This window comes from Acipenser ruthenus, chromosome 8 (genome assembly GCF_902713425.1).
Source record: "Acipenser ruthenus chromosome 8, fAciRut3.2 maternal haplotype, whole genome shotgun sequence".
In the NCBI taxonomy this organism is placed as follows: domain Eukaryota; kingdom Metazoa; phylum Chordata; class Actinopteri; order Acipenseriformes; family Acipenseridae; genus Acipenser; species Acipenser ruthenus.
The window spans coordinates 16,753,991-16,774,692 of NC_081196.1; the positions used below are offsets into that span (position 1 = coordinate 16,753,991).

The window sequence follows — 20,702 nt, forward strand, 5'->3', positions numbered from 1 at the left end:
TTAGTTGCATGTTTCCAGTCGGAGTTCAAAATGTGGTTCCTTCCTAAGTAGACGTGTTTTGTTTTCAAGATGGCTGACATTAAAGCAGAGATTCCCTCAGATACTTCAAATGTCAGTAATAACACCAGCAATGCGACGTCTCAGCAAAACAACCCTTTATCCAGGAAACTCAATAAAATATTGGATACGCGACTGGACAATGATAAGGTAGGAGACTGCTGCGAGATGTGGTCCAGCTCAAATTGATGACACACCTGCCACTCACAACGCTCTTTAGCAGATTATATTGATTGCATTACTTTAGTGTTTATTTTATTATCTAATGTGCATATTTAAAATGTAATTTAAAATGCACTTGTGTGATGTATATACTGTATATTTCCGCAGCTGTCACACCTACACTATCCTGCACCGCTGCAGGAAGCTTTTGAGAGACATGGCTCTGTTTACATTTTGCATGGCAAACTGTACTGTACTAGTGACACGTATTTACTCAGGCAACTGTGTTCAGGTTGATTTATTTTAGATAGTTTTTTTAAGTGACAGAAATAAGCTGAATATTATTATTTGTACACCGCACGAACATTTTCTGAAATGGGTTGACCAATGCCAGGATTTACGTAATTCATCTTTCTATATTTCTCGTCCTAAAAGTAAAACATGACAAGTAATTGATAATGCCTGGCACATTCGTACTACGTTTTAGTTAGAATTATATAAATTCAGACTGGAATTGTCATAGTGGAGTGCAAGATTGTAATCACATTTACCCCGAAACACCTTTATAAAGGTTTATCACGGTATCTTTGCAGTTTAACCATGCTTTTGCATTGATTTTTACCCTGGTGTTCCATGTTTCTTTTAAATGCTTTAACCTTGCTATTCTTTACAATGCTTACCTATGCATTACCATGCTTTTACTATGCTTTATTACAGTTTGCTATGCTTTTACTACGAGACATTTTCTATAACGGACCCCAACACCCTGAATATGCATGTAAATAGATTTAGTATAGTTTTAGCAAAAATTACGAACAAATATATATATATATATATACACACACACACCCATCTACAGTTTATTACAGCGTTCCACATACTTTATATTTGAATCCGGTAACTTGTTCTCATTTATTCAGTATAGCCAACCCATTTTTATTCTTATTGACATGCAGTGTGGTTGCCATAAAATGGGTGCAAATAAATTAAGGGTCTGGCATCTCTTGCTTAATTTAAATGCGCTACAAAATACAATATTGTGATAGATAGATAATAGATACGTTTCAGAGTCAATGAGAAGCTCCACTATGTGGTGTAAAGAAAGTAACCTGTAAGTAAATATGCATTTTTTTTTTTTTACAGGAAATGTTGGAAGCTCTCAAAGCCCTCTCTGTCTTCTTTACTGAAAACAGTTTACGAACAAGAAGAAACTTACGAGGAGACATAGAGAGGCGGAGTTTATCCATTAATGAAGAATTTGTTCGAATATTTAAAGATGTCAAAGAGGTAACTAAACACAACCTTAAACAATGGCCATGGCCTTTTGAAGATGGTGGGGTTATAGTCCATATCATTACCTATTATAGTAGCAACATTATAATTGGTCATCTTTTAATCTATTGTTCAGCTAGGTTATTTACAGGTTAGAGGGCTGAGAGTGAATGTTGTGTGTTGGGGACTGTCTTTCCTCAAAGACTCCTCAGGGTTGATTTTAGAAAGCATTTTACTGTGGACTGTAGCGCACAGTTGACTGTGTTCCCTTTAAGACTTTAATTTAGTTAGCCACTGTGGCTAACGTTACTTAGCATTTTTTAACAACACCAAAGAATAGTAAAGAAAACTGTAAAACTGTTTTACTGTACACAATACAATAAACATATTGACTATAACTGTGTCCAATAACCCTCTCCCCTAAACACCACACTCACCACAGGTTTCCCTGAACACAAATAATATAGGTGAGCTTTTCAGCTTCCAATGCCAGCCTGAATGACATACAAACAACACTCTGTCACTGGTAGAATTCATAATATAGGTACTGTCTGCCTTTTACAACTTCACAAGGCCAAAATAATACAGTTTTACTACATGATTTTTGTGGGCATTTGTTTACATTATTGTTAAGTATAAACATTTTGTATAAACTGGTTATAAACATACTGTTTCAGCAAGACAAAAAAGGTGTATTTTATTTTTAAACACGTAGATATTTAAATGTCAGACCCTACCCTTTACTTACACATAAACAGTATATTTAAACTGTATTAAAAAATATGCACTATAACTCTGATTCCCATTTAATCAATACCAAGCTTAAGTCACACATGAAAAATGTACTTGCAGATTTCCTGAATTCTGAATTGGTTTGCAGAGATATTCATGTACTGCACCTTTACATTATTTTGACAGTGTCGCAGTTTTCTTTCCACTGCAGAACGATAAAGCGAAACTGCCAGTAGACAGTGCTATAAGTGTATGGTAATATAAATGCCTCCCTGACCAAATGCAGCTCTAGTTACACAAGCTTGTAATATTAAGTTGGATTGTACAGCCACGACTGTTTAAAAAACAGTTTTTTGTTTACAGTGTTTTTTCACCTGGGACTACTGACAGTAATGTTACACCGATTCCAACATTAAAACTCAATAAATCACAGTGAGATGAATCCTTCTTTTTCATTTATAATTATTAATTGTTCCTCTTCCGAATGTTCTTGGAACCATTCTGTTACTATTTCCAAACTATATTTCAATATATTTTTATATTTTAAAGAGATCACAAACAGTGACTGTGACTATCACAGTCATATTTTTGTTTCTAATTTAGAACCTCTGTCCTGCCAAACAACGTTGGTGCGTATTTACATAATCAAGCTAAATGGCTTTCATTGGGCAAAATTAAACAAAACAGTGTGTATTGATTCGTCTACCAGCATACGTTCAAAGTAATCATGCTGGCATAGTCTTACACAAATACATTTTTCAAAGTCTTCGCCACCGTGGTGACCTTGGTGAAAACATGTTGCTTGTGGCGACGTGGCGAGCGGCTAGAGGGAATTTAGGTTGCTGGATTGTGTGGTGAAGTCTAGTTCAACACGCATGGTTCCTCACTTCACAGAATATCAGCCTCTGTTCAAAGAAGCTTTTTTTTCTGAAACACACATCAAGAACACTTGCATTGGTTTAGGTCACCATTGGCTGTAATTGTGTGCTGGAGTGCTCATTTTTCATGTACAGTGAAACCTTCCTTAAAGGCTACCTACAGTAGGCTGCAATTAGTGTCATAAATTTACAGTCCCAGTTCTATTGACTTCAATATTTGGGTGACCCCACTAATAAGGCCACATTGTGTTGGTCCTTTGACTGGCCTTAATAGTGATTTCACCGAATTTCAAGGAGAAATGATTATATATTCAGGGTTACAGAGATATTTAGTAAGAAATGGGCCATAGTGAGTCAGAACAGGCAACAAATGCGATTCTCCATTTTTTTACTGTAATATGAAATTCAGTGCACTTAAAGCCTTAGAAAATCCAGCATTCCATACAAAAATATTCTATTCAAAAAATGCCTTTTGAAAATCGCCATTTTGTTCATGCAATACCGGTATGGTATTCTATGATGTAGTCTCCGCCATATTCAGTTTCTAATTCTTTTTATTTAAAATGTCCTGATTTAAAACATAAATTTATCTGTTAAGAAAATATCATTACCTTCTTGAAATTATTCTTGTTAATATTGTTCTGAAGCTGCATGCACAGCCTGGTACTTAACATGATGCTGATTTTATTTTAAATCAGAATTATTTCGGTAAAGGAAGTTGTATGAGTTTGCTAACCCACTGCCTCCACACCTACTACTACAGTGCTAATATCTATCTCATAAATCATTTAAACTGGCAACTTTGTATTTTCAATGCTGTGGAAACTTTGTCTGCACAATCTAACAGCACCATTTACTTTGACCTCATACCTAAGGTGGCTGCAATATTGGACTCATATGACTTTTTGGTTTTCGGATGATAAAGATCTAATGCTTCGAGATACTGGCTTCATACTTGGTACACATATGTATTCTGTGATGACTTAGGTCAAGCAATTCAGTGAACCCAATCCTTTCACTGCCGCATTGCTTACACCCCTTATAAAAGTTCACCACAGTATTGTTGCAGTTTTCAGAGGTTGTGTTAACGCAAAATTTTGCGTCCTAGACGCAAAATAAATCCATTGGACTGAAAAATATTTTGTCTTGCGTTCACTGGACGCACAGAATGGAAAGGAACGCAGACATGCATATTCGTGGTAATACGTCCCATCCAAGGTGTAGGCCTGCCTTGCGCCCTGTGTCTGCCGGGTTAGGCTCCGGCTCACCGCAACCTTCTATAGAATTAAGCGGTTGCAGATAATAGATGGATGGATGGATGTTTTATAATTAAACTAATTAAAAGCTGTTAATTGCAAAACAATCTTTGCTTTTACCTTCATATCTTGCCTGAGCCTAATTCTGGTCCCTTTAATTTTATTTCAAACAGAGCTGACAAATTACGTGAATAGTTCACCCCCGATCCTACTTCTAACTCACATTTCATTTTTGCAGTCGCCTAATTTAACGTTGTGCTTTTGTTATTTTCCGCACTAATTTAACAGGAAAGCCCTTACAGATGTTTATTTTTGTTTTTTTGCTAAGCAGTCAGCATCTTCAGGGGATTCTCATGAAGAAGATTGCTCATCTGCATCTCAGCCATTTACTTCTGACTGTACGAGTACTACAGTGACCGAAGCAGTTGCAAGCAGTAGTAATGCACAAAAAAGCAAATGAAAAAATCTGTTATTATAATTTTGAATGGGACATGAAGTATCCATGGCTTGTTTATCGAGACACGGCGATGCTGTTGCTGATATTGGAATGCAGAAAAATATTAAAACACACGTAGATGAAGGCAACAAACAGTGCTTAGAATCGTTGTCATGCGGTCTACTGTTAATATATAACAAAGAAAAAAGTGTGTCTGTGTTCATATGTATATCTATACACAGACAGATATTTTTTTTACCTATGCTTTATTACACTTTGCTATCTTTTTACTATGGTAAACTTGTGTAAGTGGCATACTATATATACTGTAGACCACAGGCTTTGACATAGTGTCTTATAGTTTGTCCACAGTTGATTCTCTCAACAGAGTTCCATTACAGGTGGGGTACAGAGCACCTTTTCTGTTTCAGTGACAAATTCTTTTAACCTTTTTCACATTTCCATTTTATTTAATGTTAAATTTGATATTGCAGTGCAATGGGGTTTGAGATCACTGCAGGAAGAGCGATTTAAAAAAAAAATAATAAAAAAATTAACATAACAAGTGAACTGGCTTTTCTTTTCCGTACCACTTGGGGATGTGTAATGCTGTATTTTTCAGGACCCCGCCACTTGCTCTTTAAGAGATGTTAAATGATATTACTTAAGTTGTTTAGTTCTAGTTTTGTAAATTGAAAAAGTGTTTGTGACGAACACAAGGGATTTTTATTTTTTCTTTAATTAAAACTTTAAACTTTAAATCTTGTATAAAGGGCCCCAAAGGACATTATAAGATTGACTGGTGAAATATCATCGTCATCCTATTGCTGCAAGGTGAGCTGAAAAAAATAAATCCCACAAATAAAAAAACCTTTTTGACCAAGGAGAGAAATGTAGGTTAACTTTAAAAATCGGTACCTCGGATATGCAAGTCTGGCAAGCTGGAAAGCAAGATAGTGTTTCTCAAAGGAAAAGATTTCGGTTTAAAAACCACAGAGGTTAACTGTTGGTTTAGCACAAACACTGTCCCTTTCTTAACTGTGGTGTCATGTGGCCTTTGCCTTTCTCTTATTTCTCAGGAGCTTGAGAGTGTGCACGAAGATGTCCAGGCCATGAGCAACTGCTGTGAGGATATGACAAACCGTCTAAAGGTAAGAATGGTGGAGACCTTAGTCCTGGAGGAACTGCATGCTTGCCTGCCTGCCTGCTTGCACACACAGTGAGACTGATAAGGCTAGGCGCCCAGTAACACTACCCTCTAGTCCCACATGGCATTCACATTGACTGCTTTTCTGGCACAGCTTATGTTGCAGACTGAGATTAAGATAAACAGTAATTGGGTTTTTCAGTTTCCCTTCTTCAATGTTGTAATATTTTGTAGTGATGAGGCTTCTTATTATTCATGCTGTGCTCCAATTTATTTGGCCGATAGTCTACACCTTTTTCAGGGTTTTTTTTTCTTCAGCAATACATATCTGGATTTATTACTGAAGGTCTGGATATGAATCCGGCGTAAAGGTATTATGTAGAATCAACCTAAGCTTCAGAATCCTCAACAGCTGCTCAGGTCAGGGTTGAGGTGCATTGGTAGCTTTTCTCTTCAGGTTTGCCTATTGCCAGTGCTGCTAGTGCTTCCTTTAAAAGCACTATTACAACAACAACTGCAGTGACCCTACATGGGCAATTATTTAGCTTATGCTTACAGCCAAATTAATAAGCCAAATAACATGTATAATATAGAAAGCAATTAAGAAATGCTTGTACAAAATACAAAACAAGGTTAGTAATTGCAAACCAGCAGAACTAGCATGCACCATTTTTAGGTTTAGGCTTGTATTGGAATGTAATACAGAAGAGGGACGGTAAACTGCAAGTATTATCATTTCAAGTTATTAGCAGAAGACACTGCCCAGACATTAATTGTCTGGGCAGTGCTCCACGGCACATTCCTAAGTGTGCTGCTCATTTTTAGAAAATATGGCTAACACTTTGGAAAGTAAGCCTGTTGTCCTGTGTATCAGTTTATTCTGGGGGTACATTTCCACACAAATTAAATTACTATGGAAAGGGACTCAGGCTGTTACTGCTTGGCATTTTACGGACAGGGTTAAACTTGAAGCGTTGTGAATCTTACATGATTAAAGGTTAGAGACTTACAGCTGAAACGTTTGGATTATCTAAGTGAATCCAGCTGCAACCAGAGCCAGTGAAATAATTTGATTGAAGTAAAGTACACAGCTTGGAAGAAATCTAAGAGGCCTGTTCCAACTTCCTTTAGAGAATATACTCTAATCCATCTGCCAGATTGAAAAACTTTTCATTATAAAAGTCACAGATCATTATCAGCAATAAAGATATTGAGGAGAGCAACATTTTTCATGTCATTTCAAATCAGGTCCAGGACAAGGTCAAGGATAAGGAATCATTACCTGATTGTGGCACCAAGTTTTAATAGACACAAATCAAGGCTGCAGAAGCTCTTCTAAAGTTGCCGTGTCTGCTTTTTGCAAGGTACATTATTCCCAGTAAGACTGAATCCATAACCCATTGAAGGTAACAAAGACTCCCATTGCTTATTGGGTAGCGTCACGGCCCAGGCTGGCTACCGGCAGGAATTAGACCCAGAGACAGAAAGCTGCAGTTTAACTGCGTATGCGCATGTTTATTAAACACAAAAACGAACAGGAACAAACAAAACACGGCACATGTGCCAAAATAAAAGGTTTACACAAAAGAACACCACACTTGTAAAACAATACAAAAATCATAGCACAAACATTCAACCAACAAACAAAGGATTTCTGGTTCCTCCAACGAACGGCTCTGGAGATGGCAGTGGCTCCTCCCCTTTTGGCTCTCGGGATGACAGCGGCTCCTCCACCTTTGGCTCTGGAGATGGCAGTGGCTCCTCCCTCTCTGGCACTCGGGCAGGCAGCACCTCCCTTTCTGGCACGGGCAGGCAGCACCTCCCACTCTGGTGCTGGAGATGGCACTGGCTCCTTTCCTCGCCTCCGGGAACAGCCTCTCCTCCCCTTCTTTCATTTTGGGGCAGGCAGTTTGGACTTCTCCAGCCTTCGGGCAGGCAGCTTCTCATCTTTCTCTTGGAATACCACCACGTGCCCGAACTCCACGAAAGCATCTAGCTTGTTCCTTGAGGCCACTGAGGTCCTCCAGTCTGCCATCCCACTGGGTTTGGGATGCGTCGGGGTTCCAACAAATCCAATGATCCGTTTTAAACTGCAGTCTTGCTCTGGGTCAATATCCCATGTGGGTAGCATCACAGCCCAGGCTGGCTACCGGCAGGAATTAGACCCAGGGACAGAAAGCTGCAGTTTAAGCGTGTATGCGCATGTTTATTAAGCACAAAAACAAACCACAACAAATAAAACACGGCACATGGGCCAAAATCAAAGGTTTAAACAAAAGAGTAACACACTTGTAGGCTGGGCGTTAGCCTTCACTACCACGTTGCAAAACAATACAAAAATCACAGCACAAACACTCGCCCATTACCTAATTGGGGAATGGCTGTGATTGCTGGCAGGGACAGATTTAACCCCATCCCTGCCAACCTTACATTCCCGCACACACACTATATACATTAAGGACTTTTGCACTGCCAAACTTATTAATGTGAGTCATTGCAGGCTTTCCATTGTGCCTTATTTAAAAGTGAATAGTTTATGGTGTTTAAAATGCAATGTGATTGTATTTGACAATTAAATAATGCTCTAGAAGCTTTTTAAAGCCTTGTTCAAAATGACCACTGCAGGTAGCTTCATCTGTAAATTCTGCATGCAGAATTTTCCATTGCCTCTGTCCCACTTAATCCTTTCGCTTTTTGGCAGTTCCTGTCACAGTATGTTAAGGATTCTGCTGAGTTTTCCTTATCAGCAGCAAAATTCCATCCTTACAAAAAAGTGCTTTCAGCGCTGAACATTCAGCTAGTTTCTACCACCCGGTTGCAGTAGGGTTTTTTTGTTGCTAACTTTGCTTTGAAGTAAAAGTACAATGTCATCATTTGTATTTCAGCAAGACAGAATTAACATATAAGATTAATTTTCAGACTATAACAATTATATTTATCTGGGTCTTTAAAAATTGTGCCCAACACCATTTTTGACACCATTTACTGAAAAATCATAGTAGTTTAGCAGTTGAGGAAACACTCACTTTCACAGCAATAGTCACATGTTTGTTTACTGACTCAAGTCTCTTTGTTTTTTAAGGCTGCAAAAGAACAAACTCAAGATCTCATGGTGAAAACCACCAAGCTTCAGGGTGAAAAGTAAGTTATGCAAGTGCAGTGGCACGTTAACTCTACATATTTTTTCCATAGCATGGATGCTAGAAAGGCTGCTCAGTTAAATTCCAGTGATAGTAAGTATAACTATGGTGGCCCTGAAGTGCAAAACACAAATGCAAACATTTTTTGATTTTGTGTATTTTAATTTGCATTTGTGTTTTGCACGGCAGGACCACCATATATAACCCCTTTAAAGCGCAACTTGGTATTGGGTATAAAATATAACAGTTATCTGCTGCGGAGTCACTTACAACAGAACCTCAGTTTTACGTCTCCAAAGGACGGAGCACGAGGAGGTTAAGTGACTTGCTCGGCGTCACACACAGTGAGTCTGGGATTGAACATGGAACCGCTTGGTAACAAGCTCCATTCTTTAACCACTGGAGTCTGGGTACTATACAGGTGTCTTTGGATTTCTCAACTGCTCCCATCCTTAGGATCCCAATAGATTTGGTTTCCACTTTATCTGGCAGTTTTTGTAGCATGAGGAATTCTATTTTGCAAGTCAGCCTTTCTGATGGTAGTTATTTCTTCTAGAACAATCAACTATTGTTTGCTACAGTTGTTTTTTCACATGTTTTCCATGATCCCTCCATGCTAACTGTCAATTAACAAATTGGTATTCGTTCTTCCGTTCAGTTTCATGTCAGTGCTATAGATTCGTATTTATATTTTGATTTCAAACCTCAGTCTTTGATTTTACATGTTTGTTTGTATTCATCTGATGTTATCAGAACTGTGTGACGTGTGAGACATTATGCATTTGACGTGGGTGACTTTTCATTAGCCAACTACTTGACACTGTAGTTCTTTAAAGGTAACAATCTTTAAAGTGTGCCCACCTGTTGTGAATAAGCTGCGTTTCTGTTGCTTTTTTCTATGACTTTAGTCTGGTGCTTGTTGTTGGTGTGGAAAGCAAACTCATTATAGAACAGACAACTATTTTTTTTACATGTGGGACTAGACCAGTTCTGATTCACAAAATGCACTGAACTACTCCCAAGTGAACTTGCGCCATATGGCCTGTCGTTGTACGGACAAATCATACATTATTATGTTCACTGATGTATGAATCCCCCAATAAGAAAAGGTGATATTAATATGATCATTTATTCCCTGCTTGCTAGCAATGGAAAACACATTCAGCATTATTCATATTATTTACATTTTTTGTGTTAATTTAGGTTTTGTTTTCTTTTTTTTTTCTAAATTCTGTTTGTTTGACGGAATCATTTATTTACCGTTTTTTTTATCTATTTAAGTTTCCGGTTTTGTTAACGATTATAACACTGGTGATTAGCCCCTCATGTTTTAGCCATTAGCTTATTCGTTTTTTTGGGGGGGTGGTATTAGACTTTTTTTGTTCCGTTTTCTGTTACGTTTAAATGGGAACTTCTTGCAATCTAATACCCAACATTAAAAAGCCTGAAAGCATCATGTTTGCTTTTTAGAGTTTATTATTACTCAGATATGTTGTACTGTATTAAGAAGAAAGGGCTGGATTTACTGAAATTGCTGCAGCACAAATATTGTGAGGGTATTATTACATTCGGTAAATTGAAAGCAAAAGAAACTTAGCAGTGATTACTAAATAAGTAGGCTAAATGACCGCAATTTAAGATATTAATTACCCTATTGATCACAATTACCATATTGATGAGGTGAGGTTGTAGCACCTTTTAGAACTGACCGCACATTCATGACAGCCACATAGATAGGAGCTGTTTCACATGCACAGGGGTTTAGTAAGCACTGTATAGTTGCGTTTAGTTTAAAAAACTTTGCTCCCAGAAAACAGTTGCCTCCCAAACGATAGTAAAATCCAGCCGAGTGTTTGTAGACGAGATGCAATCTAGGGAAAAGGGTGCAATGAAATGAAAAAAGCCTGGCATCCAAAGTGTTAAAGAACCAATGGGTGTGCTTTGAAGTGTGGTGTGTACTGCCAGAGTAAACTCTGATCTCTAAGAGCACAATAAACCCTTTATCTATTAGGCTTGAAGACTGCTTTTTGCTGTGTGTTGATTTTAAGGGATATTTTAAGGGACAAAATGAATTTGATTACCTGGGAAATATGTTTTGTGACCAGTGCCCTTCCTGTAACATTGTTATGTCTTTAACATCAAAGTTCTGTTTTATCCATGTGCAACACAAAGCACACAGGCTGAAACACGCCACAGACACAAACATTGCTGATGCTTGATTGGCAGTAACATAGCTATGTTTATAACAGCACCCGAGGACATTAGGTTGTGTGCTGGGGTTTATTGAAGCATCTCATCAAACATAAAGGAGATAAAAAAAAAAAAAATCCTTCCTGAGACGCAGCAGGAGACCAGACAGGCGCCTCTGGCAGCTTAGGCCCACTGAAGTTCTGTGTAAGATGTGTGTCTAAGTCTTGATGCCATGAAATGGTGTGGGAAGTAGATAGGCGACATACAGTAGGCAAGATAGAATAAGATTAATTTCTCTGTTGTGTCCCTGACACTGACACAGAGGTATGTACTATACTCATTATGAACACTTTTAAATTATATTTGTCACAAAGACAACATGCACTGGCTCTTACACATGCACTGGCTCTTACACATGCACTGGCTCTTACACATGCACTGGCTCTTTTCTTGTTTCCATTCATTTTTTTTTACTAGACCAAGCTTTTTGTAGCAGTCAGCATGTAATTAGGATGAGCACAGGGTGAGTTTTCGCAATAAATTTGTATTAGAATTATCTAACTTCTAGAATAGAAAAGGTATGTAACCGATGAAGCTTCTGTAAATATTTTTATTTGTCATATGTGCTGCAAAGATACCAACAGCCAACAAGAAATGCAATAATGAAGCACACAAAGCTAAAAGACAGGCAGCTGTTACAACATTTTTGCTAGAAAATTTATTTTCCAACCCTCACTACAATAAATCCTGTTGTTCCCAGAGGTCTTATTTAGATTAAGAAAAAAAGCCCTAAATATATTAAAAAATAAATTTAAAAATCGGCAATTTATAATGTTGTTATTTTCTATGGAGCTGCCTAACATTTGACTCGCTTGGGCTTGTACAAAGTAATATTACAAAGGCAGCACTTGAAGATAAATTGTTAAATGGAGAATACGTTACTTCAAAGAAGCAATTAAAATACCGCCAAAGAAAAATGTACAAAGCAACCCAGAATAATAAACATCAAAGCATTTTGTGAAATTTAAAAAGAAAAAAATGTCTTGCAGACATTGAACATCTCTCTTGTAGTTCAACATCATTGTGTTCCACCCTAAAACCATTCATATTGGGATGCATCAGCTTTTGTATATTAATACAGGCTCTTGAACGCAAAACATATCTGTTAGTAGCAGATAAAAAATACTTTAAATGGATATCATGCCACAAGTGCAATGAGAGCAAAAAACATATTTGAAACTCTGAACAACAACGATCTTTTTCCTAATAGGTTTTTTTTTTCTTTCTAAGTTTCATTTCACCTTATTTCTTTTTTTGGATCCTGTGCTGAGTTTCACTGAAATTTCTGTAGCAGAAATTGGGTATTTTATTTCTTAAAGTATGCGTTATTGCAGTACAGTACAATACAGTACAGTAAGAATATCCGGCTATACTTGTTTTGTTTGAGCACACCATTCTGTATAAATAGTCTGAAAGTGTCGTTTCAATAAGATCATCCATTGCTTTACAGAAAGTATGGGGATCCATGAGTTAATTTGATGAAGGAGTAAGTGGAAATTGAAGCATGAAGACATGGTCATTAAGCATTTTTATTAAAATCTTGTCATGGATTGCAGATCAGATTTTATATAATATAATTAACATTCTGTGTATTTTAAATTGTTATTTTAAGTAAATCAGCAGGTTGCCCTTTTTCATTTTTATACATTTCCTTTTTTTTTTTTTAAATAACAAAAGCTTGGTATTGTTTAGCCCTTCCAGCTTATGACCATTTACTGCTAAATAAATACATAAAGAAATAACAAAAACAGATGATATAAATCAATGAACTAAATGGGAATTATGTTGACTGGGTAGATATTATGTTCCTTTTGATTTCGTAGTAAAAATGGTTGTATTGTTGAAAAAACACAGGAAGGTATAGCATTTAACTGTACAGTAGTCATTTCACTTTAACAAAAAAAACTGTAAGTGATCCGTTCAGTCACCTTATTTATTCTCTATAAACAATTACTAAATCGAATAACTGTAATTAAGTTGTATAGACACATGCTGTAATTTTCCACTATAAAATAAGTGGATTTTGGACTCTTAATTGAATGCCATTGGAATTCACGCTTCAGATCTCTTTGCCGTCTTCATGCTTTATGCAATAAAGCAGGGACACCCTGTGTAATGAATGCATAGCACATTAAGCTTTTAGCATTCAAATTATGGAGCTAATTGATGTTATGATAGAAAGGCTTGGTAATTTGCAGTGCCATGCTTGATGAAACAGATAGTCAACATCACTATAGATGGTTTGCTTTTAGCGGCTTTCGTGTTTTGACCTTGAAGAGGCTTCAGATGGGCGGTATTGGCAGATGGATTATGACAGCTGTGATGTACAGTTGGTGATTCCATGCTCCACTGCCACTCTGCAACCTCATGATGATGATAAGGTGATGAGAAAGGCAAGTCTTGCAGAGAAGCAAAAAGAGAGCAGGGCTTTTTTCCTCCCACCCTATTAAGATGAGCAGGATTTTTGTACGAATGGTGATATAATGTAGAATATTTTTTTCACACAAATGCAAATCGCTGTGTCTTCGGTGAGGTTTTAGTGAAATTGCGGTGATGACATTAGTCACCTTGATAAACGCTCCTAGTAAATGACAGATGGAAGTTCCATGTTTTTGACCTAGTGACCACATGCACATTGAGTTGAAGCAAAGTGTACAGGAAAAACAACTGACTGCAGAGATTAAATCTATAGAGACAGAACCATAGTTGTATATCTGTGATGATAGTGCAAAAAAAATATCTTAATGGATCAGCATCAATCAGCATTTAAATTAACTATATGATACCAGTACTAGATTTTTAAGCACAAAAGCCATATATTAAGGCGATGCTGTATTATAATATCAGTGGGGATTAGTTAGACATGGTGTAACTTGCATGCAGGTGTCACCAAATCCCTCTTTGCTTGTACAGGTGCTCAATCAGTCAGCACCATTGTTCCATTTTAATATATCTACCTGTATGTTAAGAAAAGCTATGGATCTGAAAAATTGGTTCGGCAAAACAAAACCCTACAGATGGTCGTGTTACTGTTCTTCGGACAATGCTTGTTTTTCTCATGGCTTATAGGGACAAGTATTCTGAAAGAAGCCCTGAAAAGTAAAAGGATCCTCATTTTCATCTGCAGGTAGTACTATAAATGCTGATCACAAAACTCCATTACACTGCCATCAGTTGTGCTTTCCCTATCAAGCGATAATGCAAGCTTGTGCAGTGAGGTCTGTCTAGTGTCAGTGTTGCGGAAAAGCTATGACACATTTAGGAGATAAGCATGGATGACTTTGTTATTGTTTTTTAGTGCTTCCTGAGAACCCAAAATAGAAAGGTGCCCATGTTAATTTTGCTTTATTTTTTATTTTTTCTCTCAGCAATTAAAGGATCTGGCAGATTATCGCTCTCCGAATTACAGTACAAAAGCAACATGCGTGTACAGTAAACATTTGGTCAGCTACTTAAATATGGAGGTGCATTTACTTGGAAATCACTTTATTGATGTCTTCCACCAACCTGAATCCTTTTGTGTAAATTATTTGCTCATTTAAACACCATTTGTTGATGTTTTTTTTATGCTTAACAGTTTTGACAATGCTGACCATTAAACAAACTGATTCTTTATTGATTACTGATTAACTCAATTGCTGTGGAACGTGCAACCATTCACATATTTTTGAGGAAGAGGTGTGTGAGGAATGCAGTGAAGCATGTTATCAGTGATTTCTTTTTCACATTTGGGCGTGTTTCCCGTGAATGCGCAACATTCGCGGGAGCGCAGACACGTACAGTCCTGTGTGTTTCCAGAGCACAGTGGAGATGAAAACAGACTACTAGTCTAGTTTTATTTTTTTTTATTTTTTTTAAGGGCATCAAAGTTTATATTTAATGACTTGCAGAATACTGTATGCTTTAAAGAGCATGGGAATTAAATTAGAGAACAATGTTTTTCTTTAGATTGGCTTTCATTTAGCTATTTGGACAAAATATTAAAGAGCAAAATTACAGTATGCTATAGGCTGAACGTGCCAGAAAGTTTAGTACTTCATTTTGCTGTTGATACTGCTTTAAAGCTCTGTTTACCTGCAAAGAGGAAGTCTCATTTATATTGCTGTTAACCTGGATTTTGCTCCCTTGGCTATGGTCATATAATTTGATCCTCACATAGTTGCAGAAAAACATTTTTAAACTCTGATCTAGGGCTTTGAATCTATTAGAAGGAAACTAAATTAGATTAAACAGATTTGTTTGATCACAGTTCGTGCCCACACAGGTTTTAGGAATGAATGAAAATGATCTGCGCTGTCTTTCCTATGCAGTCTTACTTGATATACAGTACACTTATAATTGATCCTTAAAAGCCAAAATGGGACTTCCCCTTTGACAGTAGCATCTAGCTGTGGAATGCATTGTACCTGAAGATCTGCAAAAATAACTACTAGATAAAGAAGTTTTATTTAAACGTCACTCTGTGTGGCAGTATATCAGTTCACGAGGTGGAGCAAGGCCATCTGATGTAGTTTAAAGACATGGAGTTGGTAACATATAAAACATGTAGAGAGAGGGGCTCCGCCTCTACAAGACCCAACATACAGAAGGGGAGTTCCGTCGCTGAGGAGACCCGACAAACGAAGAGGGGTTCCACCGCTTGGGGGCCCTCGCATAAATAGAGGCATCAGAACCTGAAAGAGAAGACGACAAGGAATCATGCATGCTAAAGGAGGGGTTTGGCCGGGGGTCCCCTCTGACTCATGGAGAACCCTCCGCTACGAGGTAAATAAAGCGAAGCTCAACAAAGGGTTGGAGGAATTAGAATCACTAACCCTCCAGAGGAGACCGATGCAAAGGCAGTTGAGATTCTGGAGGAGGAGGTGGAAACGAAAAAACACAAGACAGCTAGATAGGGGTGACTAATGGTTAAATAGAGTAGATTTAATTGATGAAAGGAGATGATAGGATGCAGGGGTGCCTAGCTCCATCCCCCAAACCACACAAATAGGTTAACATATGTCAGAAGTCATCCTCTTAACACTGGCAAGAGTGCCGTGTCGTACAGGGCTAGCCAGCATTCAGCTACTGAATTCATTGGCTAGACAAGCCAGCGTTCAAGTCCTATTTACCCTCACTGACAGATCTGTAGAGACAACTGGCCTTTTTGTCAATTTTATTGGTTTTATTTCCTTTCCCTTCTCCAGGGTGTTCTGTCAGGGCACAGTTTGTTTAAATAGGAGCACTAGACCATGTTTAGAGGCAGTGCGTCCTAAAGCTTTGTGGAGCTCAGAGGTCAGGTCACCAGTCATCGACCATGTGATGGGATTTAAATACCTTCCACTGACCAAGACCTACAGCAAAGATTAAATCATGTGAGGCATCCCGTTGATTCTGTCAACTCCAATGGGGTGTTCTCACATCCGCAGCATGTGAAATGCCATTTTCAGTTGAAAAAAGCTTGTTTGTTTGGGCTCATTAGTTTCATATAGTTTCCAGTGTGCTGGTCCACAATTTGAATATTTACTTTTAGCATTTATCTCTTAGTCCGTGACAGCAATACATAGCTATTTTTAGATGAAACGTTGAGTATATTAGATTTTGATTAAAAGGTGCTTTCCTGCCCAACATTTTCTGTTTATGCTGAATCAGCCTAGAAAAGCAAACCCATATAATGTTTGTGTTACATTCTACCATTAAAAAGGCATATATGATAGCTAATGGCAACAAATAGTGAGTTCTGTAATACTGTATGAACACTTGTTTGGTAGGATCTGAGCCAAGGACAAGAAGTAATTTCGCAGTCATCGTCGTAGGCCCTGACAGTCATTAGATTGAAATGACTTTTGATCACCTGCAGTCGGCAGCTGAAATTGAACCAGTAACCTAGAGGTTAAAGGCTTCGAATCTCATTCCAAATCTACTGTGCCATCCAGCAGCAGAGGGGAGAACTGCAGCATTTCAATTATTATTGTATTTGTTTTGTACCAAGCAGATTATTTTCTCTCGGTGGCATAATCAGCCACTTAATGAGTTAGAACAGTTGTCAGAGTGGCTTCACTGATAAGAGCCCATGTAATAGTCAGACTTTCATTATCTCACTGCCTTAATATATCTAGATCCAACAGCAGTATCATAAAAATGGAAACTAATTTTTAAATCATTAGATACGTCTTATCTTCTAATTTAATAATAAATGTAGTATATTGTAAATGGCTTACAATCAGACTCCTTTGTTCTGTATATATAGGCATGCACCGAATGTTTCAGAATTCAAGCTCAAGCTCAAGCACACACACTGAAACCTTACAAATGCACACGTGAACATCCACAGTTATGACAGTAAGTGTGTCTTAACTAGCTTATTGGTCTCCCAGTTCGTGGCCTGTTATTGACAGAGTGTGTCTGGTTATACCATCTCGCCAGGTTTGAAATTGCTGGCTGTGAGCACCCAAGACGGCAAGCCACAGTACGCTGCCTTAGTCCAGTCTCCAACATGCCGATTGCACGAGGTGCTACTCTCTTGACAGACGTGGCATATTGTTTTTTTTCTGTGATTTTCTTTATTGCTTTTATTCAAGCTTGCAATACAACAGCTGAAATCACTCCATATCCAGTATCCAATCAACTGTCTCACTAATTAGGTGATTAAGTGCATATGCTTCAGTCATAGTCACTCAAGAGTGTCATGGTCAAGGATGAATGTTGAGTGATTAAAAAGAAACCAAAAACATTTAGTCAATGTCCATCATTTATATACCTTATTTTTTTCGAAAATAAATGTGTTGTAATAGTCTCTTTTGATGCTCTGTATATAATTGGATAACATCATAACAAAGAAATCTAAAAATATCTTGAACACACCATTTTATCACTAAGTACACAATCAGGTTTCAACTAGTGTACAGGATATGAGACCTGTTTTCACTTTGATGGAATAATCCAAGGTTAGGCTATCTAAACTTCCTCTTTCTCTTTAGCTTTCTAATCCGATGTTTTGTCCTAATATATTCTGAACTGGCGCTTGACAGACTTTAGACAGCTGAGTCATCATGACAGTAATGGAAAGGGGCTTTAGCTGACCTAATAGGAGCTCATTATGTACTAGTAATCACACTTGCTGCAGTGAGGCGACTTAATGGCAAAGAAAAATATCCATGTTTGTGTGATTATTTTTTTTTTTTCTTTCTTTCATGCAGCCCATAGCAGCACTGTGAATACATAGAGGGATCAAGAGCTTACAGCTATGCACTTGTAAAGTATATCTTTTTTATTTTATAATAAAGGTGCTGCATTTGTAGCACTGACAATCTTTGTGTTTATCCATAATGCAGGGATATCAAAGGTCTTGTGTCGTGGAGCCTCCACGCACTTAGGTGAGGGAGCATTTCAATATCCCTGCTTAACCATGATGTGGATGCTCTTTTTGTTGCTGACGTCATACTGTACATACGCATGGCTGACTGTGTCACTTGTTTTGCTAATTCTGTGATGTGGAATAATGTGGGCCCAGTTGAGACAAGCAAATAACAAGTAGATTATCACAAATTGCTACGAACAAGACTATTCTACTTGAACAGTATATGCACTACTGTATAGGCCTATATGAGTAACAACGATCTCCTTATTATATACCGTATATGATTTTAAACTATTTATAACTCTGTGTGTGTATAAATAGAATCATATACTGTCTAGTATGTGTCAGAATTAGCTGTGTAATGACTTGTGATTACAATACTAAAAGCATTACATAGCTCATTGGCAAATGGTTCTTGAATGACCATTAAGTGTTTTATAGTTATGAATACCTACTCCTCTAACATACATTTTTGTCTTAACAAAATAGGCCTTAAATGTGATGCTAATATTTTGTCCCATATGTTATTTTATATAGTCCTTAAAATACAGTAGGCACAGTGTAGGTTATGAGCAATGATTTGTATTTGCTTTAAAACTACAGTATTGCTTGCCCATCTTGTATGGTCAGCAAAAGAATGTGATGTACCTTGCAGTAAAGATAAATATATTTGTTTGGCTTTAGAATGGTCAGTTCATTCATCTTTGCCAAATGTTTCATCTGAGCTTTACATCCAAGGCCAAGAATGTGATTGTCATGCCTTCATGCTTCTTCCAGGCAACTTAAAATCCCTTTTTATCATAAAGTGTACAATTTCAGTGAATTGGCAGTCAATTTTAGTTTTAAATGAATCCGAAACAGTTATCCAATTTTAAGACCTTCATAATCCCTAAAGCTATTTGAAGTATATTTCTTTTTGTGACTGCTGTTACTACTTTAGATCTATATTATTGATAACTGTCCCAAATTCACCTACAGTGGTGGTTTATAAATCTGAAAATATATGTGAGCCCTTCTACACAAGATCTATAGTATGTCTACCTTTTTCTACACTTGAATTTATAGAACACAAGTGACAGATTGCTAAACTCTGGGGGAAATAACCATGTGAAAATATTTTATACTGTTTTTGCCAGGGCCAAAGAGACACTTCATGACAATAAACTAGGATAGAGTCGGTTCATCTTTTTAAGTTAACTGAATTTAGACATTCAAAGGACAGCTAGTTTGCCTGCTCGGCATTTTATTTAAATAACTGAAGCAGTGTGTTGGTTCAATTTGAATCCAAGTTCTACACTGAGTCCCAGAACATTCAAAACTGTGTACCTTCATAATTGAAAATGATGCAGACTTCTGAAAGACAGACTGTGTCATTTACTTTTATTTTTGGTTGATTACAAGAGAACATTGAAGTAGGTTGAGAGCACTGAGCTGAAAGTACAGTAGCAGCTGTATGAAACCTTTAGTAGCATCCTTGCTGAATCTCTGTCATTTTGCCTTTAGAACCGAACATCTTATTTTGTTGTGCGAATGGACAGCTTTGGCACATTGTGAAACAAAGCAGCATGGCTGTTGCCACTATAATTTTGAAAGCCATCATAAATGGATATTATGCTGAAGTAAAACTTCTGGTACTATAAATATATTTAAACACAGCTGGAAATACATGTGTGCGCATGTTTTTGCTACAGTATAATCAAGTTAACGAGATTGTGGCTGCAAACATGCACACGTCAGGCTTGTGCATCATCTTTCCTATCCAAGATCCTTGTCACAAGGGCGCAATAATCAAAGATGCAGCATATCAAAATAAATGTATAGATTTGTTTGACAGATGCTGATTGTTGCAGTGTAAAAGGTATCACCCAGAGTAGTGTAGAGAGTCTTTAAATGTGTAGCATTAATCTGTAGTTTTAATATTAGGCGCCTTAAAGCAAAAAATATAACGAATACAACGAATATCAAGTTCATCTGAGAGAGAAATGTCAAGTTGTTACACTATGTTACACTCATAGTCAGGATTCAGTCAATGA

General features: G+C 37.4%; 1 protein-coding gene across 1 annotated transcript in view; it reads left to right on the forward strand.

Annotated features, from left to right (window-relative positions):
* Positions 1 to 20,702, forward strand: part of LOC131737735 (conserved oligomeric Golgi complex subunit 6-like) — a 63,171-nt gene continuing 42,469 nt past the window's right edge. Inside the window, exons 1-4 of the mRNA XM_059028624.1 lie at positions 1 to 207; positions 1,363 to 1,506; positions 5,873 to 5,944; positions 9,023 to 9,081. Coding sequence (XP_058884607.1) covers positions 70 to 207; positions 1,363 to 1,506; positions 5,873 to 5,944; positions 9,023 to 9,081 — 413 coding nt within the window. The 5' untranslated portion in view covers positions 1 to 69. The remainder of the gene's footprint in view (positions 208 to 1,362; positions 1,507 to 5,872; positions 5,945 to 9,022; positions 9,082 to 20,702) is intronic.